Source organism: Sphaerodactylus townsendi, linkage group LG03, assembly GCF_021028975.2.
Source record: "Sphaerodactylus townsendi isolate TG3544 linkage group LG03, MPM_Stown_v2.3, whole genome shotgun sequence".
Taxonomy (NCBI): Eukaryota; Metazoa; Chordata; class Lepidosauria; order Squamata; family Sphaerodactylidae; genus Sphaerodactylus; species Sphaerodactylus townsendi.
In genome coordinates, this window is record NC_059427.1 from 112,147,902 (window position 1) to 112,172,221 (window position 24,320).

The 24,320-nt window shown below is 40.9% G+C and overlaps 1 protein-coding gene across 4 annotated transcripts in view; it reads right to left on the bottom strand.

Annotated features, from left to right (window-relative positions):
• Positions 1-18,758, bottom strand: part of MYH10 (myosin heavy chain 10) — a 78,772-nt gene extending 60,014 nt beyond the window's left edge. For 3 of the 4 annotated variants that reach the window (XM_048491231.1, XM_048491230.1, XM_048491228.1), the window contains exons 1-3: positions 18,608-18,738; positions 14,352-14,724; positions 3,925-4,081 (exon numbers count right to left, since the gene is read on the bottom strand). In XM_048491231.1, coding sequence (XP_048347188.1) covers positions 3,925-4,081; positions 14,352-14,699 — 505 coding nt within the window. In that variant the 5' untranslated portion in view covers positions 14,700-14,724; positions 18,608-18,738. Of the gene's footprint in view, positions 1-3,924; positions 4,082-14,351; positions 14,725-18,607 lie in introns of all 4 variants that reach the window. The other variant, XM_048491232.1, reaches the window with a different exon arrangement.
• Between the last annotated feature and the right edge of the window lie 5,562 nt (positions 18,759-24,320).

Sequence of the window (24,320 nt, forward strand, 5' to 3'; positions counted from 1 at the left end):
GGTTGACTGGGGAAGTCTAAGGTGAAGTTGGAGAGCTTATTCTGTCTCTCCACTGAAGCCATATTTTTAATAAACTGACTCTTAAAGTATGCTTCCCATCTTGTTTTTTAATCATCCTCAGTGATTTCTTTTACCCATAGGTAATTATGAATTTCTTCTTTGATACCCATGGTTTCTAATTTAACACTTCTTTGCAGATCAATGATGCAATCTGATATTCAGACTAATGCTGCCACTTGCTGGTTCAATTTACTATTTGGCACTGCATGACCTCCTCCTTTCCCGTTGCAGTAGCTTAAGCCTTACTCTTGAATTCTTTCAATTCCATGTAAACTTAAAAGTCCTCTGCCAAGTTCTTAAAATTGTTTCCTCTATGTGAATCAGTAATATTTGAAATAAAAAGATCAGTCTTGGAAAAACATTCATTTTCTTAATTGATATTCTTCCCAGCCACTTTTTTCCTGCTTTTCTCATCCCTGTATTAACTTTAGCACATAACCAGACCTTTTGATAATTCTCTTTACAATGATTACCACTTTCTATAGCTATATTTGTTCCCAACTATATGATTGTCTTTTAGTGATAATACCCCGTTACCTTCTCTAATTCTTCCTTGTCTTTTTCGTATTCAATTACATTATCTTAGTCTTATCTTTATTCAGTTTGCAGACAGAATAAATGCTACATCTATTAAATTGATCAATTACATATTTCAAAGAACTATTAGCAACTGAAATTATCACATCATTTGCATAGCTTTTCATTCTATATTCTTCTTTATCCTTATTTATTCCAATGATATTTGTGTCTTGCCTTATTCTTGTAGTTAATATATCCAATGCTAATATAAACAACAGTGGTGAAACTGGACACGATTGTTTTTTCTATTTCAATTGTGTATGTTAGGGACTCATTTATTAAAATTCTTGCTTGCTGTTTTGTGTATATGCTTTCCATGAAATAAAAAATTCTTCACAGTTCAGATGTTTCAAAATTTTCATCAGGATTTTCCAAGACACTTTGTCAAATGCTTTTTCCAGCTTCTAAAAACACAAACAGTTTTTTCTCCATTCTTAGAATATTCAATTGAACTTAACAAATATCTAATATTGACTTTTGTGGGACTAATACTGACCTTTGTGGGACAAATCCTGTCTGATCTTCATTAATTAATTCTGGAAAGATGAATTGGAACCTACTGTGAAGGTGTCTTCTCCTTCAGTGGGGTTTCATCATTCACAAACGGTTATATGCCAAAACTAAGACCTAGGGAGGGAAACCCCAGTGCTATGATCCCATCTGAATATCTGTATAATCCTACCGCAGGAATCTGTAGACCACCTACTGTAGGAGTCTCTGGCCTAAGGCTGCCTCTACTGTCACTTGCCCATCAGGACTGTAGTGCCACACGAAAGTCAAAAAAGATGACCAGGTGGCAGCCCGGCTTATCTCTTCAATCAGAGCTCTGGTGGCAAAAGCTGCAGATGCTGCTGCCGCTCGAGAGGAATGAGCAATGATGTTTCCAGGTGCATGCAGACCTTGTGCCTCATATGCCAGCTTTATACAGAGAGTCACCCACCGAGCTAAGGACGATTGAGGCCTTTCTCTCCTTATTTTATCTCCCATACAGAATAAACAGAGTGTTTGTTTTCCTAAACTTCAGTTCTAGTCAAATAAAACTTTAATGTTCGATGCGCATCTAGGGTGTGCCACTCCTTTTCATGGTTAGGATTGGGGCAGAAAAAAGGAAGCATAACTGGTTGAGCCAAATGAAAACCAGAACTTACTTTTGGTATAAAGGAAGGATCCAACCTCAGGATCACTGAGTCCTTGGTAAAAGTACGCAACTCCTTCCTTTGAGAAGAGCCCCTAGCTCAGAAACCCGTCTTGCCAGGGTGATAGCAACTAAAAATACCACCATTTGTGAATGACGAAGCCCCACTGAAGGAGAATGCACCTTCTTTCTCTTTCAGCCATAGCTATTGTACAAGTTTTAAAGATTACAATCCTATTCACCTTTTTGAACCATTCCCCTATACTTCAGCCCTATTCCTGTTTTACTGCCTTCCTGTGCAAAGAATTTTAGCCAAGGGAGAGAATAGCAAATGACAATTTTCAACTTAACATTGAAAGTTCAGGTTTTACACCCCCCATGGAGACTAATGTACCAGAAAAATTTAAATCAAAATGGGGGTTCCCCAGGTTGCCAACATTTGGGAACTACACACCAACCAATTTCAGGGCTTGCAGCGGATGTTCTTTTGTCATTCAAAAGTAGCACTTCCAAGAAACATTTGACCCCAATACTGCATTTGAGATGTGCAATTTTCCACCACAGATACAGTTTGCCACAGATTTAACAGTATGGGATGCAAGAATACCTACTGCAATCACTGTAGCCTTCTATGCCAAGCAAAGTCAGAACTAACTGCTCACTGGAAGAATAGGTATGGGTTATTTTCCATTCTTATGCATTCCCAATAATTGTTCAGTATTTAGCGATGTTCAGCGATATTAATTAGGATAAAATTATTGCACTCTGGCAGTTTGTATTAGGCCATAAGAAATAGTTTAGGTATGGCCAAGCCAGATCATCACTCTCATGCTTTCAATCTGAGCACATGAGCACAGTCTCAGCCTCATACATAGACAGACCACAGGTCTACTATGGTCAGTACTGACTACTATGACTGTCTATGGCTCTCTACAGTGCTATATAGAAATCTTTTTCTCATCACTGACAGATCCTTTAAACTGGAGATGCAGGGGATTGAAAAATCCTGCAAAAGCAACTTTCTATTGAGAAGATGACAAAGCAGCAACAGCTCCAGCACTGGTCAAGTCAAATGGAACTTTCAAATCACACACCACTCCCTACCCATACTCTCACCTGGCCAAGCAACAGATTACCCCACTGAGGAAAGGGAAATTACTCCAATCTCAGTCCTTGAACATACCTAATACCTGCCCATTGAGAGAGAAGCAGCACCTCAACTAATTCTTTAGGACCAGACTGCAAGACTGTTCTGTACCACTATTATAGGATGTACTACCATTCTATATGTTAGCCAATACTCAATTGAAACACACCTCACACACCAGGAAACAAGAGGCACACTTATTTAACGTAAAGCTCTATCCTCATGACTAGTTATTTATTTATTTATTTATTTTTCGATTTATTATACCGCCCCATCCCATTGGGAGCCTCTGGGGCGGTGATTATTACAATACTGTCCCCAATGCACATATACAGATAAAATGCGATTATACAAGTAAAATAACGCTAAAACCATTAAAGAAGCAGCAGTTAAAATAAAACTAGGTAGAAGAGATTAAAACTAACACGCCAATGGCGTCCAAGAACAGATCCATTGCCAAACCCTCTTTCAGGGGGAAGATCAGCAAACCCCAGATGGCAAAGGCACTGATGTAAAGGCCATGGGGGGGGGCACCATCAGCAGCTGGATCCTCCAAAGGCCTGGCGGAACAACTCCGTCTTACAGGCCCTGCAGAATTCAGTAAGGTCCCGCAGGGCCCGGACAGCTGGTGGGAGAGTGTTCCACCAGGCTGGGGCCAGAGCTGTAAAAGCCCTGGCCCGTGTGGAGGCCAGCCGTATCATCGAGGGGCCAGGGACCACCAGTAGATTGGCCTCCATGAAGCGAAGAGGCGATATTAATAGGAGGACATGTGGGAAGCGTCTGCGGTCCCGAAGATACGAAGGTCCCAGGCGACAAGGGTCTATCTTATTTGGCACTTGCTTCCCAGACAGGAGCTGAATCCCCTAAGGATGGGAGCACAATGTGTTAACAGAAGCCAATTTGACTGTAGTCCTATAGGTTTTCATCCAGTCTCAGCAGATTTACTACAAATGCTGAAATATAGCCCATAGTGAATAGAAAAAAAATTCAATAAGATACTTACCTTGCAACATGCATCTATATGCTGATTCCGAAATAGCATAAATGTGTGGAGGCATCTCATGCCGTTTCTTTCCCCTGTACATCTCAATGATATTCTCAGAGTAAATGGGGAGGTTCTTGTAGGGATTTATGACTACACAGAAGAGTCCAGAGTATGTCTACAAGGACAGAGGAAAAAAAGACGTTAACTATGACTAATTCTGGATATTGATGGAGATTGTTTGAAATATGTATATCAATTTTTGAGTGGAGTACATTTCTTGCAAACTTTGTGACCACCCAGACACCATATTGGTGCCACACAGTTTAGGCGGCCACTGGTAGGTGGAGCTCCTGCAGGTGACTCATTTCCATGCAGAGGTAGAGAATTTCCACTCAGTTTCGTACCAGCATTAGAGGAACTGTTGGTGGTGTATCCTCTGATTTGCCATTATTCTATGTAGTCAAGAAATATTTAAGATGTCCTGCTGAGTTCTCTCTCCTCTGATCATGTCCATCAGGTTCAAGAGATTATTTTTAAAGAAGGCCTGTTTCTTTCAAGTACTAATATATGGTGTCACCCATTTGTACAGAAAGCCTTTGGTAGACATTATCTGCTAGGATTACTTAAATTGGTGGATTTTATTTCAAATTTGACTCAAGAGAGAATTTTTAAAAATTCCTCATGAATAAGAGAAATTGAGGTTTCTAAGCAAGTGACAAAGAATATGACGTCACCAGACAGAAGGTTAACTTTACAGCATCCTTTTTTATATGATTATTACAATTGCATCTAACTACTTAATCTAGATGTTCTAGAAGCATAGTGAAGAGAAGGGGAGACAGTTGGGAACATTATTAAGCTCCCCCATTGAACCAGCAAGTCTGCTAATCAAAAGGTTATTAACTGTCATGAATGCCTTCAGGCTGCTATAAGATGGGTTGATCACTTGAATCACTGTAGTTCATAATTCATACTTCTCACAGTATTGGCACTGAGTGAAAGTGTTGTGGATGGAATGAATTTTTTGTTTGCAAAAGTAGATGATCTGAAATTTGCTGTGACGATAGCCTCAGTTTAGCCATTTTAGCTTCTAGCAACATTTCAAGCTTGATTTGACCTAGAATTCACTGGTTTGTCATTTTGGCAGTCCATGGTATCTATAAAGCTCTCCTTCAACAAATTTCTAAGGAATCTACTTTCTTCCTGTCAGCTTTCTTTATTGTCTAACTTTTCACACTCATCCTCAGTATTATGGAACACTACAGAATGAATTTACTTGATTCTGGTTGCTGGTGACACATGCCTATATGAACTTGGCAATTTTGTCTTGTCTGGATTTTCAGGTGTTGCCACTTGTTCATTTGTCAGTTGTTTCAAGGTGCTTTTTCTTTTTTGATGTGGTGATATTTGTAGTTGTGTTGATGTAATCTGAATGACTAGGAATGATCCTCTGAGAGGGAACAGGCAGTTCTAGGTACTTTAAGAGAACTCTTCCCTAAGTAGACGCTTGTAGGGGAAGCCACATTTGCACTGTATTACTGCATTTCTGATCTCTTCTGTAACTGACCTTATTTACTATCTGCATCTCAGAGTGTCAGGGAAAACATTCTGAAAGATCTATATTCCCAACTTTTACCTGTATTGCAGTGAATTACAAAGCACATACCTCTTCTTGTAATGTAAACTCAAAATGCATATTTGTGGTAGTTGAGGTCACCTCCATAAGTATGATTTCAATTTCCTGTTACTTACTAGGTTCAATGAGCAACTACATTTTAGGAATCAAGCTGTTTTGCTTTGTGAACTTTTTAAACAGCCAGTGTTTCCTTCCCAGTATCTCCACTGGCAATGTTATTTGATTCCTGGTCCTGACCTCCTTCCATTTCATAAGGCATGCTTCTAGTTTCTCTGAATATCTTTGAGAATCTTCTCTAGTGGAAAACACTTGAACTTTTCCCATTAACACCCCCCCCCACACACACACACACACACACACACACACCATGATTTCAGGTGCAATTTGAACTTTTTGAAACTGGACAAGGAAGAGAGTTCTACTCTCAGGCTTCTGTTTTCATTAATCCATAACTATCCTACCACCACAAACTTAAAGCTTTAAAAGTAGCTATACAAGTTCAAGAGGGGTATATTCACTGATATTCTTTTTTATGGCTTAACTATACATGTCCCCAAGTTCTACAACTATTCCTTCCAACAGATTTTTTGAAACTCAAAACAGTCTTAGAGACAGCAATTGAGAACAGGAGATGTTTCTGCTTTTTGCTTCTTACTAATTACCCACTCCGAAGTTTGGCTGCCTTCCCTTCCCAAAAATATTGTTTTCCTTTGCCGTGTGGGAGAAAAGAATGTAGGGGGCCACTGTTTTAAGTACTGCAAAATATTTCCCACACCATCAAGTTCTAACCTAGCCTAACAGATAAGCATTTTCTGCAAATGTCTGAAGTGCACTCACTTAAAGCCACACTCTTACAACTATAATTAAGAAACCTTAAAACAATGTGGTTTCTCAGCTCTAAGAATGGGGCACAAAATAGAGCACATATGCAGCAAATATAAATAAAGCCTTAAACCACAGCAAACCAGCTTGCTGCTTCTGAATAGTTTTAGGTGTTTAGCACCTAGATAATGATGAACAAGCATGACTTAATTAATTTATAAGTGTGGCATATAAACCTTTTAAAAACAGTTAACTATCACATAAGAATACACTAAATACACTTACTTTAAAAACTTAAGATAGCAAAAGATTTAAACCCATAAAGACAACACTCAGCAGAAGATTTTATCACTTAAGGATCTGCATCTTGTGACCCACTGTGGTGTAGTAGCTAAACTGCAGGACTAGGATCTGGGAAACCAAGGTTCGAATCCCCACTGTGCCATGGAAATTTGCTGGGTGACCTTGGGTTAGCCACACACTCTCAGCCTCAACCCTGGCTGTATCCTGATTAGGACAAAGATGAAAGGAGATTTGTGAATTCATCCAACATTTCCTGGACTGTCCTTGTTCTAGAAATTTCCTAGCAGCAAGGAACATCATTTATGATGATGTTTCTCTTTTTTTAAAAAAAAATTAATAGTCAATCAGATGAACTGATAATTATCCACTGGGGAAATTTTTACCCTGGCACCTGCCAGGGCCCCTCTCAATTCAAGGCAAGGCAAAGATGACCTCCTTACCTCTAATTAGAAGAAGCATTCAAGATACAACCAATGGTCCATTCTTACTAATGAGAGGAATGTGCCATTAATAGATGAGATATTCCAATGGCACAGATTGGACATCACAAAAAAGTCATCATAGCATCAGCTGAAGAATGCCGATTTAAACAAACATCAGCCAAAGAAGGTATCAATGTTGTAATGTCTATTGACAGTTGATTCCAATTCCCATGTTTCAGGCACGCATCTGTGGATGCAGTAGTATTACATGCTATAGTAGTTGTGCCAGTAATAGAACAGGCAGTATTACCCACTGGAGTAATCTTTTCCCTTGAGTTCTTCCTGCTATTTGGATGCATTTTCTTAGCCACCCAAGCAAAGAAATAAGGATACCTTCTTCCTCCTGAAAGATATTAATATTTCCTGGAAGTTGTGGTTCCCCTAATGGAAATCTTCAGAGCTTCCAAAATGCCCAATTCCAACCATGTATTTTTCTTGATTGCTAAATATTACAGAAGAACGTATGCTGGATCTCAACATAAGTTTTTTTCTACTTGAAGCTAAGATGGCATCCTGTTGACTAGGCACCTTTCTTTTTCATCCCACTGCAGCAGGAAATAGACTATAATTTTTGTCCTTAGCCCGAGGTGGTTCCTTCCTCCTTTAGTTAAGGCACTCGCATAGCTGTAGAATCTACTGCACAAAAATGTGTGTAGGGGCCTTCCCTTTGCTCTTAGTGAGCCTAGATGTCTCTGCCCATGAAACAGAAACTTCACTCCTCTTTAGAGTACCCTGGATTTGATGCCTCCTTGGCAATTTATTTGATTTTTCTCCACTGTATTGTCTGCCTTGACACACACTTTCAGATTGTGATCTTCCTTCTGGAAATGATTTAAGGCTAGTGTGATTGTTGTTCTCTCCAGGAAATTTATGACATGAGAACCATTTGAGTTGGTCTAGATTCTTTGTAATGATCAAACTGCGTTCTTCCACCATAAAGACTCAGATACATCATGATTCTCACGTTTTCCAAGATCTGGAAAAGTTTTCTCTTTGACAGATGTTTTTCTACTGACCACCATTTCATGTTTGTTCAAGTTATGTGATCACCATGATTCTGATTTACAGTTTCACAAACCTTTTCTTCAGGAGGGAAGCAATGTCTATTAAAGAACTCTCCAACGTGCTCTTGTCCTGGGTACTACATCTATGGTTGCAATCATGGAGACTTAAAATTTAGCCAGAAACTAAGGCTCATTCCGCACATGCAGAATAATGCACTTTCAAACTGCTTTCAGTGCTCTTTGAAGCTGTGCGGAATGGCAAAATCCACTTGCAAACAGTTGTGAAAGTGGTTTGAAAGCGCATTATTTTGCATGTGGGGAGGGGCCTAGGTCTGCATATAAGGTTTACCACAGCTGCCCAGCTGCTGTTCTTAATTTCTGTATACTGTCTTGTGGAAGAAATACACCAACAGACAGATTCTGTGATGGTAGAGTAGTGACTGAGTGGGTATGAGGTAACTTTGTTAGGAATTATTAGAAAGCATTAATGTTCTGGATGTCTCAGTAATCTTGACACTGATATGATCAGAAGATAGTCCAAATAGGTACCAAATGTTGGCCACTGGTACCACTCATTCAGCAGGTACTTTGCAGGGGGTGGGGGTTGACTAAATAGTAACATGAAGCAAGTTTCTGTCAAACTGATGAAAGGCAGAAAAACCCTGACCCTTACAAGGTGCACCAGGGTCACCATAAGTCATCTATGACTTGTCAGCAAAAAATCTTCTAGCTGGGTGCCTTTATGGCTTCCACTTTGTACCTGCCAAATCCATTCAGTTTTCTTTGGGACTTAACAACATTAGAACCAACAACAGTTGTCCTGTCCTGATTTATCATCAGGTCAAGTCTTAGACCATGCCTGTCTATGGACATTTGGTCTAAATCAAGGCAGTGATTACTGTGCAGTGGTGATGCTATCACTTGCTACATATGGGCTTTTGGGGGAGGGGGGAGAGAGAGACTCTATCACCTAGACAATTTCCAAAGAACCATCTAGAGCTACCAACTTTCAGATAGGGCCTAGAGAAATGTTTAGAATTAGAAATGTTCTCCAGAATAGAAATCAGTTCCCCAGGAGAAAATGGCAGCTTTGAAGGATGGACTCTATGCCATTATACCCTCACTACAGCCCCTCCTCTCCCCACACCTCATGCTCCAATTCCACATCTCCAGAAAATTTTCAACTTAAAGAGTTGGCAACCCTGACCTTCAAAATGGAACCTGCCATGAAGATTGAGGCTTGGATCATCTATGTGGTTCCTACCCTCATCCACTTGGTTTTCATTGGGATAACACAGTGCACACCTGAGTTGCTGCAGCTGATCTCAACAAAGGCAATTCAAGGTATCACTGAAACTCTAATGGCTTGAGCTGGTTGGAAAGGCAGAGATCTTTAAGGATACTGTGCCTTCAATCTTTGAGGGTGATCAGCAACCCTCTCTAGCTCTGCCAAAATGTTGATCAACAATATTGGATCAACAATATTGGTGGAGAAGCAAGTTAATGCAGCTGAAAAAAGCACTTCTTATCTGGGCATACCTTAGGGACTGTCTCTCCCCATATGTCCCTACTTGGCCTCTGCTATCTGCAGAGGCAAATTTGCTGGTGCTCCTCAGTCCCTCTATGATGCAGCTGGCCTCTACGCAGACCGGACTTTTACTGCTCTGGCCCCGCTCTCCCTCCAGCCATCAGGACTCTGTGGGACCTTAGACAGTTCTGCAGGGCCTGTAAAACAGCTGTTCCACCAGGCTTTTGGGGGGGCGATTGCTGATTGCCTCCCACGCCGCCACCCCCCATATACTATCATTACTGACTGCTATGTGCTGTGCCTGGTCCCCTCCCAGGGGGGTTAGAGGTTTCTTTTTTCGGGTTGCCATCTAATATTGGGTTTTGTTTGTGATGATATTGTATTTAGATTTTATTAGATTGTGGTTGTTTTAATCATTTTATTTTCTATTTACAACCCAGAGCCCTTTGGGGTGGGTGGTATAACAAGTGGAACTAATAAATTAATAAATAATAAAGGAAAATAACTTGAAGATACACTTTTGCTAATGCTGAATGTTGATCACTTTGGGCAAAACCTGTGGACAATCAGTCAAAAGTTGGAAATGCAATAATAATTTGTTGCATTTATGCTGGAATTGTACTCTGGTTTGGGGGGGGGGGCTTAGTTCATGAGAAAAGTGCAAGTATACTAGGAAATATCTTAGAACTTGTTAAATATCTTAGAACTCATTATCTCAACTTTACTCCCTTAGTTTGATTTTGAGAGACATAAATCAGAAAATAAAGCCCTGGTAAAACAATTATTGCAGCTAGAGTGGTGTTAGCACCAGTATGGACACAAAAATCAATGGCTAATTAAGGTTTGGTATGGGATGATTATGAATAAGATTACAATATATAAATATCTTGTAAATTTTGGTCAGGAAAAAAAATGCAGATGCCTGGTTACCATTTATTAATGATCGGAATCATCAATATTCTAACACTAATGGGGGAGGGGGCATGATAAAATGCAGCTAAAGGTTAGTTTCAAAGCCACATATAAGAATTGTAGATATAGCTGCAGCTAATGTAAGATTAAATAGAAGCTGGTTCATATCTTATTTATATGCTAGCTATCTCACTGAACTTTGCAGTTTTATAGGCATTTACATTGCTCTTATCTCACTGGTATAATAAGAACCTGCTCTTTAGTTACCATTTCTAGAGATTGTATATCTAAGAAGCCTTGCCTTATTTATAATTGCTTGTAAATTTGAAAACTTAAAATAAATAACTCAATTTGTTTTATTGCTTTGTCTCCCTTCCTTGTTAAATAAGGCTTAGATTATATTTAAATAAGTATATGTTTAGCAAATGTAATTAAGAGTGTCATACTAGTATCTGGAAGGCCCCAGATTCGAATGAAGCAGAGCAGAATAATACAAACTGCCTTCAGTACCCACTGAGGAGAAAGGTGGATTATAAACTAATTAAATAAAATATTTATATTCAAAATAAAACAGAATATACACACATGTTTTCTACAAAATCTGTTTAATCTGAAATATGATCTCCTACCTTAACTTGGCCTAGATTTATGCCATGGCAACACCGAGACTAGAGTACATAGGTCTTGCCTCAAAGTTAACTTGGAGAACACAACTGTTACAGAATGCTGGAGCTCACTTAATATCAGGAGTTAGATGGACCATGCATATTATCCCCACTCTGTATTCACTCCACTGACTGCAGAATCCCATTTAGAATATTCAATTCAAAATATAGGTCTATAACATACACAGACTTTCATGGCTTTGGACCCTCACGTTTACAAAACCACCTCTCTTCTCCCTATGCTTCACCACAACAGCTTTGCTCATCTGAGCAGAGCCTTCAGGAGACACCACTATGCAGACAGACAAGTTCAGCAATTGCCCATATGTGAAGAAATGGCTCCCCCCACCCTTGCCTTGAGGTTTGAAGGAAATGTTTAAGCCTTTTTTTCCTCTGGGCAGGAAGCCTCACCCAACTACCTTTTTTAAGAAATGCTAATACAGGTAGCAAGAGATAATGGGATGGGTGAAGTTCCCCTCCCTTCTCTAAGCAGGTGACACCAATTTGCAGGTCTTAAAAAGGACAGAAGGGCCTCAGGAAGAAGATACCTCCAGTCAGCAAGAAAAGCTTCCTTGACGCAGACTGACCAGGTCGTGGGGACCGGGAACTGATGAAACTCTTGGGAACTTTCTCATCTGGCCAAACCACTGAAAGAAACAGAGCTCAAGCCTGAGTTCTGGAGGTTGGATCAGAGCAATGACCCATCTAGCCCTGCTTGTGTAATGATCAGAATTCCCTCAACACACATTTGTATAAGGGAAATATGATAGTATTTTTATACTCCATTTCTAAGCTAATGATGGCCAGCATGGAATTTGCCTTTTTTCACAGGAGATGCACATTGGGCTGACATTTTCATCAACCTACCCACTACTGTAAGCACCTGGACCCTACTCCCTCTATAGGGAGGACCTTTGGCATCTCCAGATAAGAGGATATATGATCAGCTCTCCCGCCAGCATGGCCAATTGGCCGTGCTGGCAGGGGCTGATGGGAATTGTAGTCCATAGCATCTGGAGTGCCAAAGGTTCGCCACCACGGCTCTATAGGGTCAAGTTCCTCTAGAACAGATCCTAGCCATAAGTGGTATAAAAACTGACATGAGAACAAGATAACTGCTCTACACAACATGGAATTCTCCCAGAGACTTTGAGTCTCCATCTTGTGTATCAAATGATTGGGTGGTGGAGGTGGGGAGCTGTGCTTTTCCCATGGCCCAAAGTGTGCTTGGCTGAACAATGGGGCAAGCTGAGCTCTACTGTCTCACCCTATGGCAGTGGTGGCAAACCTATGGCACTCCAGATGTTCATGGACTACAATTCCCATCAGCCCCTGCCAGCATGGCCAATTGTCCATGAACATCTGGAGTGCCATAGGTTTGCCACCATGGCCCTATGGTAATTTAATCAGAACTCCTAGCCAACCATTATGCATTCTATCGCAACAATTACTCAGTATAGAAACGAAAAACATGCACACATCCCAGCATTTATTTGTACCCATCACAAACCATTAATCAATAATCAGGAGAACAGTCCAGGCATTCTCTTGGACCTTGACGGTTCATCAAGCCTCTCTTGTCTTACTTTTGGAACACCAGAAAAGAAATCAATTCTTTGTCTCTGGTCTTCCTACCTCATACTATCTCAGGAATAATTTCTGACTATAAATAATACTCCTGACTATATAATGCTGACTATATAATGCTGACTAAATAATACTGACTATAAATAATACACATTCATAGTACATGTGTGTGTTGAGGATACCTGCACGCATCCCCATTTTCGAGAGGGCTTTTTCCTTTTCAACTGCTGCTTTCATTGAACCTCTCCTCTACCGGACTGGTAAATATCACCCATCCCTGAAACTCTATCCAGCTTCCTCCCTTTCTCTCTTAGCTAGTTCTTGTATGCCTTGTGTATGTTCATTGCTTGAAATTTATCCCTCACTTTTCTATATTTTATTAATAAAATTCAATTGTTAATTTTACAAACAGCCTGCTAATTTAAGAGTTTTCACCTTCGATTATCCCTGTAAACATAGGTTATAGATATCAAGTCACATTATCACTAAGCTTTGTTTCCAAAAGCTAATTCTCCCAATTAAAAGTGAAGACAGCCTATTTGGGTGTTCTTTTCTTGGTCTATTAATGGCAGCTCAGATCCCGTCAGTATATATATGAAGCTGGGAATATTTGCTCCAATACTCATGTTTGCAGAAGCCTTGCTTGTTTTTATTCAGCAGGACTTGTCCTTCTCATAATATTGTGGTAGCACTGGCAAGCCTCTGATGTTATGGACTGAGTTCCACACTTCGCCAGGATCATGCTGGCAGGGGATGATGGGAACTGTAGTCCATAACATCTGGAGGGCCGCAAGTTTGACACCTGTGTTCTATATGATTGACAATTTTGTCTTTCATAAAGTCTCCATCAGTTCCTCTAGAACAGATCCTAGGCTAACTGACCAGTAATTTCCTGGAACCTTTTTAAAAAATGCAAGTTACCTTGGCCATTCTCCAGAGGCTGATTTGGGGATTTGTTGCAAATCTTGAGGGGAGTTCTTTGGAGCATTGACCTCTGTATAAATTGGTAGAGGTCCCCTACCTCCCGGTCATATAGCAGGTCTGTTCCTAGCTAATTTCCTCAACCATAAAAGGAAACAATCCAGACCAATTCATAGTGGCCTCAGAGTGAATGAGAATGTGCAAATATGTGTAAAGAACGAGCAGATCAGAACTATAGGACAGAACAGAACTCATTCTTATTGGAACTGAAGAGAAAAGGTCTAAGACAATGGTACAACTGCTCATCTCCCTTGCTGAGACCTCCTTGCCTGGAACTAGATAAATTACTCAAAAGTTTATGCACAAAAATACACATGGTCCTTAAATCATATTACCAACACTTCATGTTAACCAGAAATCAAGAGCCAAAAAAGACTTAGCATAAATAGATTGGATCAGAACAATCAAATGTTACATTGTTTGCCAGAATAAGTTTGAGGCACTTCTTTTCATTTTAACCAGTAAGAGGGCTTTCTGTGGACTACACAAAGTCTTATAAATGGTAGCCAAAGAGTTATTACTTACATAAATGAGCCCAGAATAATATCGATCCTTCAAATTATGCAGAACAGAGGCTTCATTTAAGCAAGTTAATTCAGCCATATCTTCCACTTTAGAAAATTTGGGAGGGTTCATTTTTTGAATATCATCTTTGTTAACTACTGCTTTCTTTCCATTCTCAGCCAGTTCAACCAGCACTTCATCCTCTCTCTCTTCTTTGATGCTGGCAGCTTCAAATCCATGACGCTCAGAAGGAATCCACACCAGTTTCTTAGCTGTCCAATCAGCCTGCGTAGCAGGATTGTAGATTACTGCTCTATCCACAAAGAGATATCTCTCAGGGTCTTCCTGTCCTGTCCTCTGCGCCATCATGAAGGGAGCACTTACTAACCATAACCTAGTAAAAAGAAATGTAAAAATGGTCAGTACGGACAATAAATGATAACAAACTTCTGGGCATTTTGACATGCTTTTATGCTTAAAGTAGATAATTTTGTATTAGGTAAGCAATCATTGCATTTCTCTTAATTGGGGATTTAAGAGGGATGTCTGAATTTTGTTAGATAAGTTTTCTATCTCTCACTCTGCTGAAGCTTATTCTACACATTAAGATGCCAATCAGTAACCCACTTATGTATTTGAAGAGCAAAATGCCTCACTTTCAGTCCCTGACATCTCCTACTAAAAGATCTCATGGAGCAGGTGTGGCAAAAGAGGGCAGAGTTCTAAGGTAGACCTTAAAAAGCCACTGCTGATCACATTCAGCAAAATAGAACTAGAAAGACCTTTGGTCTGATTCCTATTATGTTTTGCCCCACTGTCCAAGTGTTATGCTTTGTGTAAAATTAACAGGTAATGCATCTCCTTTAACTGATACATGCACTGACTAGCTTCCCCTAAAATTAACTTGTGTTGTTTCCTTCTCCCAGCTCCAGCAATACTGAATATTTCTTTCAAAAACTGTGTGAACCAGGGGAGGAAGGGTAATGGTAAAAAAAATATATCCTGGAGTCATATCAAGCAATCCGTAGCAAACATAAGAAAATCTCAGATAGAGGGATTCTGACCAGTTAGAACCCAGGTTCCCTTGCCTCAATTCCTTCCTGAGAGAGCAGAGGACTCTCCAATGGCCTGGAGACCACTGTCTAAATACAGAAATATTCCAACCCACACTCATTACTTTAACAGGAGAAGCTTTGCACAAGCTGCTGACTGCAGTTTGAGTTCTCTCACAAATCTCAAAACAGTCAAAACTGAACAGCGCGAGTTGTGCATGGCACCTAGATAATGATGACACAATGCATATTATTAGATACGAAGACAAAATGAACCTCAAGACCTCATTCAGATTTGAATGCATGAACATGGACAGATTTATCTAAAGCAGAATGAGTGACATTTTGAAAAAGGAAATATGTAAAGAACTATTCATTTCATGCTTATTATGTAACTATCAGAACATAATCTATATTTTCCCAATAATAAGACTACTTTGAGTCAGGGACCATCATGGCTGCAAGAAGAGTAAACTGAAATAATCAAGCACATACTTAACTAAAACAGCGTTAATCAAACCATGTGCTTTCTGCCACTGCCAAGACATATACCCATTCAGAAATATATTCTTATCCACTGAACTCACAATACTCTTGCAAGAATAAATCAAACTGAATTTCCTTTAATTGCTAGCTACTTAAAACTACTTATAAAAATAAAGAACAAAACACAGATTTTTTTCCATTCCTTTGATGGACTCTGGAGCAGATCCCAAATCTGGAATCTAATGCAGTCATGCCCTCTACATCAAAGGGTAAGTGGTCAAACTTGAGTGTCTTGAGGTAGATGAAGCAGATAGTATCTTCCATACTAATAGATCTGCTATTTTTCTATAATCAGCTAAGCTTCTCATATTTATTGCATAGTATTTTACTAAACTTCTTGCCAAAATTATGGTAGTAGAAACTGCTGTCGAGTTGCAGTTAATTTATGGCAACACAGTACAGGTTTCAAGGCAGACGACTTCAGAGCTGATTTGTCATTGCCTGCTTTTGCACAGCAACCCTGGACTTCCCAAACACTGAGACCAGGGCCACTTGGCCCATCCAGGTGAGGGCTATTCAAAACTTGTTAAAACAAGAAAACCCACATTGTTAAAAGTAGTGTTAGCCATGTATTATGTAGATACATTCTGCAAGGGCTACTTCAGAATGTAACAAATTGCAAAGCTACATTCTTATATTAAATTCACTCAATTATACTAAGCACACATTTGTAAAACTTAATGCTGTATAGTGAAATAGTACCTTCGACATTTTACATGTTCCAAATCAGGGATATTTGCAATGTCCAATGTGTTGTCCTCCAAACTTTCTGCAATGTCTATACTATTTGAAGCAGAAATTGCTCTGCTGGGTAGTTACCTAGTACCAAAATGTTTGTTTTAATTCACAGACAGGAATAGCGATAGTGCTGATACAGGTTAGCCCTTCATCCAGTGGTAGGATTCAGCAGGTTCGCACCACTTTGGCAGAACCACTTGTTAAATTATTTGAATCCCAGCACTGCCTTCATCCCCTAGGGGACATAACTCAATCTCAACAACCCATTCAAGAGGAATGAAAATAGTATCTTCAATATGAGAAATTTCAAAGAATAATAAATTCATACAGAATTCATTAAACCCATCCTTCTTAAAGTGAAGACCCAGTAAAGCATGTTACTAGTAGTTAGTTTATACACCGATGGCATGTCAGCTTGATAAATCACGAAAGTTTAACTGCAAAGCAAACATGAAATCATTTAATCCACCAGAGGGCCATGAAGCAGCCAACCACACTAGCTACAGACCAGCTAAATTCACATCATTAGAGTCCACGCTATAGTAAGCGTTGTAGGACACAATAAGAGAGGGAACATTAATTTATCTTTGAAATGGTACAACACAGCCTATCTTTGAAATGGTACAACACAGCCTATTATTATACTATTATAGAATCATCTACAACAGCATACTTCCCCCCAAAGTGATCTCATAATTTCAGTCACATAACACATGCTTGGAGAATATACAATTGGTAGACATATCTAGTCCTTCCATGTAAACACCAGACCCTAGAACACTACAGGTAACATTCTAATCCAAACAATTGCACTCCAGATGACCAACTCTGCAGTGTGAAGCCAACCTATTCACAATCCATCATTTACTAGGGAGTGCACAGCAAATAATGACCAGCTACTAAGACACTGCTGCATATAAATTAGTCACATTCCCATTACTGGTTCCCACAATCTGGGACAGAGCCTCTCATGTTCTGTCGTATAAAGAGCCTAAGTAGACGTTCTCTGACAGAAACATACACACTACTATCAGGCTGACAACCCTTGAGGGCATCTCATCATATAGACGCCCAAGTCCTACAAGCTACCATGCCAAAAACACCTTACTTCTCATTTCAGACCGCCAGATAAGTCATATTTGAATATGGATGGAACTGAGGCGGCAACAGAAAGCTGCTTGATTGCATGCAGCCTTTTCAAGGACTTCAATGCACTAAGCACTCCATATGCAAGAAAGAAGCAATGCTAGATCAATTAATCTATACAGAGTAAGCAGATTCGTTGTTTTTGACATGACCTGTGAATAATTTAGTGTAAGTCCAAGTCTAGAACCGGTTCTAGCCAGCTGAAGGACAAAAGAGGTGTGCTGCAAGCTCTAATCCTTATTTTAAAGGGAGAAATGTACAGACATATAGCAAGCTTTTTATACAACAGAGGGATACAAAAAAGAACGGCCTGCAGAAATAGAGTTCCCCGGTAGCCTCACAAAGGGAAAGGGGATGGGGGGGGGGGAGAGAGGGAGAATGGGAGGGGGGTATTAAGCGCATTGGCGTTCAAAGCAAAGGGGCGAATATCCTCTCACGACCCCCGCCCCAGCATCAAGCAATCCTACCCCCCACCCATTAAACAAAGGGACACGTGTTCCTTCAGTAACCGGCCTTAGCACCATCAATGCGCTTCCAAAGGGAATAGGTGATATTTGCACGTCTCACAAAAGTACGACCCTTGAAAGGGACCACGGTGAAGGCAAAGGGGCGGGAAATTGGGGGGAGGGTAGAGAACAGCGGCCAGGATGATGCCAAGCTGAGGCCCCACAGGACTTGTTCTTGCTCCCCGCTCCCACTCGCTGGGCGGGAACCGGTGAGGGGGGGGGAGGCAATCGGTGGTCGTTTGTGGCGGCTTCCCGCACCACCCTCCCGGCTTTCCACCTCACGCCTCACCTGTCTCCAGCGTGCGCGCGCGCGTCCTTGTGAACAACTCGAGTCCGTTCACTTAGTGCGGAGCCGCCACTCAGAAGCAGCAGCAGCAGCAACAGCAAAGCGCGCTCCAACCGATTCCGCGCTAGCCGCCCCGCCCCCGCTCCCGGCGCCTTTAGCGCCACTCCGAGAACTCTCCGCCTCCCTTCTTCGCCCGCCCCCAAAACACCACCGAGCTTCCCACTGGTCCTTTTACTCGTCCATCAATGTCCCCGTCACGGGCTATTGGCCCTTCTACTGCTCCGCCCCCCTCCCCCAGCTTGGATCATAGCAACCTTCTCAAGCTTCACCGTCCAAATCCTGTCTCCTCCCCCCTCTTGCCCGATTGGGAGTTTGGCGCTGGGTAGCGAGAAGAAGCTCCCTTTCCAATGGCTGACTGGGAATGTCCGTCAGAAAAGTGCGTGGAAAGAGGCGGGACATGGAGGGTAGGGTGCACGGTCGAGGTCTTCTTCTCCCCCACCCTCCGCTTGGGTTTCGAGGTCAAAGCTGCTCTGGACTGGAGAGGTGGCACGTGAGGGAATGTGAGACGCCCAGAAGCTGGAATAATCGAGGCAGCCGACAAAGAATCAGGGGTATCCATTCCTCCAAAACGGCACAGAGTCGTATGCAGCTAACCCCCCGCCCCCTGCACCACATGCGTCTGCGGGCAGCTCCGTCTGTTTGGAACCGCAGTCGCGCTGCCCCCTCCGTACCTGCTGCGAGGTGGCACACTTAAAATACCTCGGTGTCAAATGCTTCCCGTTATATGAAACTGCATGTAGCGCTGCACTCGCATCCAGGGTTCTGGGTTCGGCTACATATAGTCGAAACCCTACATTGGCCACCCCCGTGCGTGCGCCTCTCCCGCACAGTTTTGACCCCTCTTAACAACCACCCACAGCCTCATCATGAGTCCTACACAAAACACTTGCTTCTTGGGTGTAGGTTTCTTAAATATCCTTTTATCCTCCGGGGATCGCATGGGAAACTATACTCTTTGCATGTTACATCTAGTACAAACAAATTAATATAAACAGCTTTTCTCCACCCATTCGCTAGGCAATTTATTTTTCCAGTCCTAAGGCTTGCACAATCTCCTATAAGGGCTTGCAAGTGAAACTGTAGATGGAGAATTCTGAACGTGAAAGTCTTAATTTCATCTTCAGCCAGACAGCCATCCTTCCACAACCATATGCATTCTGTCAGGTCACATGCTACCACACAAAGGGCAACTCACTGGTGTGGGGGCGGGTCATTTGCATCAGCAACAAGATACCATGCAGTTATGTGACACCCAAACTCCCTATGCAAGCACTCCTCCACCTCAGGAGCCCATGCCAGTGGAGGGGAGCAGTCTGGGGGCATTCCCAGGGGTGGAGCTAAATTTAGTTAGCTTCCAGAGGGTTTTTCCCTTGGGAACGCCCCCTATGCTGCCCAGCGACTTCTGCCACGTTTTAATGTGGCATACCAACAATAGGTGTTTTCAGGTTGGTCAAGGAGTCCTTTAGGTTTTTTTTAATCCTCCCTCCACCACCTGAAACCCTTTAGGAGGTAGCTTGGCTGTGCTACAGCAGCACCATCCCTGGCCACCACAGAACTGCCCCCCCCCCCATGGATTGCATGTTTCAGCCAGAAAAAACAAAGCTGATCTGTCCTTCACCCAAGCAACCATCAGCCTTTTCCCCCATGTGGTCAAGAGCCAAGTAAGAGCTCTCCAGGGGCCTGTTGAGACCTGTGGGTGCTGTATTTGATGCTTCTGCTCTACCAATTATACAAATGTTGCTATTGCTGCTTCCCTTTCTTGAGCCCTAATCTATCAAGCACATCAATGTATCTAATTCTCAACATAGCCAAATCCATGGATATTTAAATCCAAAGACTATGGCTCTGAACAAAATGCAGATCATTCTTCAAACCTGAAAAATAACCAAACCCTGCAGAAAACTCTGAAATCTTAAAAAAATGTTAAAGATTAAATTAAAATTGGGAGTTAAAATCTCCCAAAATAATAGAATCAATACCTATAGCCATGGTGGCGAACCTTTGGCACTCCAGATGTTATGAACTACAATTCCCAGCAGCCCCTGCCAGCATGGCCAATTGGTCTTTAAGAATGGAATGCCCTCAGAGGTTGTTGCTAGGCAACCCCAACCATATGTCCAGTCTTTTAGTTTTTGTCTGTAAAAAAGTATGATGCAAGACCCTTTCCAGGTTTGTTTTGGCCTTTTAGGGTGGACTCAAATGGGGAAAGCAATGACAAATCAACACAGTCTGCCCAGTAAATGTTGTGGTGTGATGTCACCCCATGATCAGTAATGACCTGGTGCTTGCACAGGTTTTACCTTTTACTAACAAAAGCCAGTGTGGTATAGCAGTTTCAGACAAACATCTTGGAAACCCAGGTTCAAATCCCTATTCTGCTGCGGCAGCTCACTGGGCCAGCTGCACATTCTCCTCCTAATTTACCTTACATGGTTGTTGTCAGGATAAAATGAAGGAGAGGAGAATGATGTAAACTGCCTTGGATTCCCATTGTGGAGAAGGGTGAGACATAAATAAAATAAGTACAGTTGAAGATGTGGGAAAGAAAATGTAGGTTGGTGGGTGGGTGGTAGAGCTGCCTTGCAGGGAAGGGGGAGGGAAAACTGAAGATGGAGGCAAAGAAAGGTTGGCTGTTGGTTAAGAAAGTAAAAAAGGAAAGAGGCAATAGGAGCTTTCAGGGCAGGGAAAGGGGAAACTGTGAATGAGTGTGTGGAGAATTAGATGTTGCTTGCAGGTCCTTGCTTGCATCCATATATTTCCATTGTATATTGCAGTGGTGACAAATAACATTAACAATGGCTTTGACCTGACACTGTGGGATGAAAACTAACAGAAATATTGGAAAGAAAGAATGGGTTTTAAAAAATTAAACATTCTTTAATGGAAAGAGACAAATGAGACAAAGAGACAAATGAGACGAAGAGCTTTCATTTTCCATTTTATATACTATTAAATTATTTCTTTTTGCTCTTGACTTTTAATAAAAGTTTTATTTCCAATTGAAATGGGAGTCTTCTGGATTTATAAGATAGACAAATACTGAGAAGGCAGTGGTGAATACATGTTATTACTCCCATGTAAAAACAGGTTTTGTTGGATATTGTAGGATAAAATGTTGAGGTGAAGAAATTTGTGTAGAAACTAAGAGATTATTTCATACACATTACCTTCTCCTCATACTGCAGAGTTCATCCCATCATGCAAACCCTGGAGGCCAGCAGCAAAATCCCTTTGGATTATAGTTAAATTTGAAGCTAACTGGCAATGACTGTATTAGAGATAAAAGGCTTAGAAAAGCTTTATTAAAAGCCTTGTCCTGAATTATGGCTATGACTTTTGTGAGCGTTTTCTTCGTGGGGCCCTCTGTCTGTGGACTCAGAAGATATACCGTGTTTCTCTGAAAATAAGACAGTGTCTTATATTAATTTTTGCTCCCAAAGATGCGCTATGTCTTATTTTCAGGGGATGTCTTATTTTTCCGCTCCACAGCTGCATGCTTGGTGTTCTGTTCGACGGGCATGCTTCCAAACAAAAACTTTGCTACGTCTTACTTTCGGGGGATGTTTTATATTTAGCACTTCAGCAAAACCTCTACTACGTCTTATTCTCAGGGGAAGTCTTTTTTTTTTTGGAGAAACAGGGTAGTTCCATTTGCAAAGCCTGAAGATAACAGCTCTCCTGTGCTTCCTTTGTGCACTTTAGTGACCATTTTTTGCAAGTGAATTTTGCCAGTTTGGACAATACAATCCAGCTGCAAAGTGCATTAAAAGTGTATTGAAAGTGCATTATTCAGCATGTGTGAAAGCGCCATCTAATTGGTTGCACTAATCAGTATGTTTCCATGAATGAAATGATTTCTGAGTGTACTACAGAGTACACCTTTCTCACTTCTCCCCTCCCATTGCATTCTAAAATTCTCCTGCATGCTGTTATAGGGGATCACCCGTCTCCCTCACAGTAATCCCCAACAGTAGAGTTCTGGGAGATATTTTAGGTTGCAGGCAGAAAGGGAAGGTGGAAAAATCATGCTTTGTGAGCAGGAATAATTTTGTTCACAGAAATGCTCGGGTGGATTTAAGCCCATGAAAGTATGAGATCCCTAACCAAGTCCTCCTGATCATTGGATCTTTGAAGGGAGAACAGATGAGTCTGTGTCTATATTTCATACCACAAATCTTTCTTATATGACTAGTTCTGACATTTGTTTTGAAAAAGATAAAGATCCTCATTAATGCAGAGCCAACATAACAGTATTGGGAGACTATAAAGTGGTAAATATTTAATAACTATTTAAAAATTTGATTTTATTTGTGCTCTATCTATTTGTTTGTTCGCCGCCCTGAGCCCTTCGGGGGAGGGCGGTTTATAAATATAATAAATAATAATAATAATAATAATAATAATAATAATAATAATAATAATAATAATAATAATAATAATAATAATAATAATAATAATAATAATAATAAATGTTACACTGACTTTGGGGTCCATAGAGGATCCAGGAAATTACAGGCTTAAGGGTCTGCTCCAGCTAAAGTATCAAAAACTGTCATTAAGCATACAGTTATTAGACACATATAAGAACTCCATGGTGCACAGTGGTAAACTGCAGTAAAAAGCCCTGCTAACAACTTCAGTTCAATCTGGACAGAAGTCATGTTAGATAGTCAGCTCAAGTTTAACTCAGCCTTCCATTTTTCCAAGGTCAGTAAAATACTGGTAAGTGCTGGGGATAAAGTATAGATGACTTGGGGAGGCAATGGCAAACTATCCCGTAAACATAATTACTTATTAATCTTATGATGTGATGTCACCCCATGGGTCAGTAACGATCCAGTGCTTCCACTGGAGACTAACTTTACCTACTAAGCGCATGGAGGAACAAAGCCTGTTGAGAGGAAATGAGCATGGCTTTTGCAAAAAGAAGTCCTGCCTTCTGAAGTCCTCTGGGATGATTAACAAGGACATAGATAAAGAAGACAGACTTGGACTTATAAAAGCTTATGAAGACTCCTGAGTTATGAGTAATTATGAGAAAAGAGGACAGGTTCTTCTGAGGATTAAAAACTGGTTAAACAACTGGAAACAGAGAGCAAAAATAGTTGGACAGTTCTCACAATGGGATGAGAGATCAATATTGGGACAAGTGCAAATTAATTTGTTTATAACTGATCTAGAATTGCCAGGTTTGCAGATGCTGCCAGATTATTCATGATTGTGGAACTAAAATGGATTGTGAAGTGCTCCACAAAGTTCTTTCCAAATTCTGTGAGTGAGCAACAACATGGCAAATAGTTCAGTTCAAATAAGTGCAATGTGATACACACTCCGTCTATATCATATCCTCCCCTTACTCATCTTTTTTTCTAAATTGAAATGTCACAGATTCTTCATAGTCTCCTTGTAGGTGAGTGCTCAAACCCTTTTATTATCTTGGTTGCCTTCTTCTGCACTTTCTTTAGCCCTGCAATATCATTTGGAGATAGGATAACCATAAATAAGCATCATTTCCAAATGGAGGGGCATTGCAGCTTTGGATGGTTTAGTTCCAATCCTTTCCCTAATAGTTCCAAGCATGGCATTTGCCGTTTTCACCATTGTTGCATAATGAGGCCAAGCTAGATTCTGTGTTTAGGTCACAGATTGGGATGGG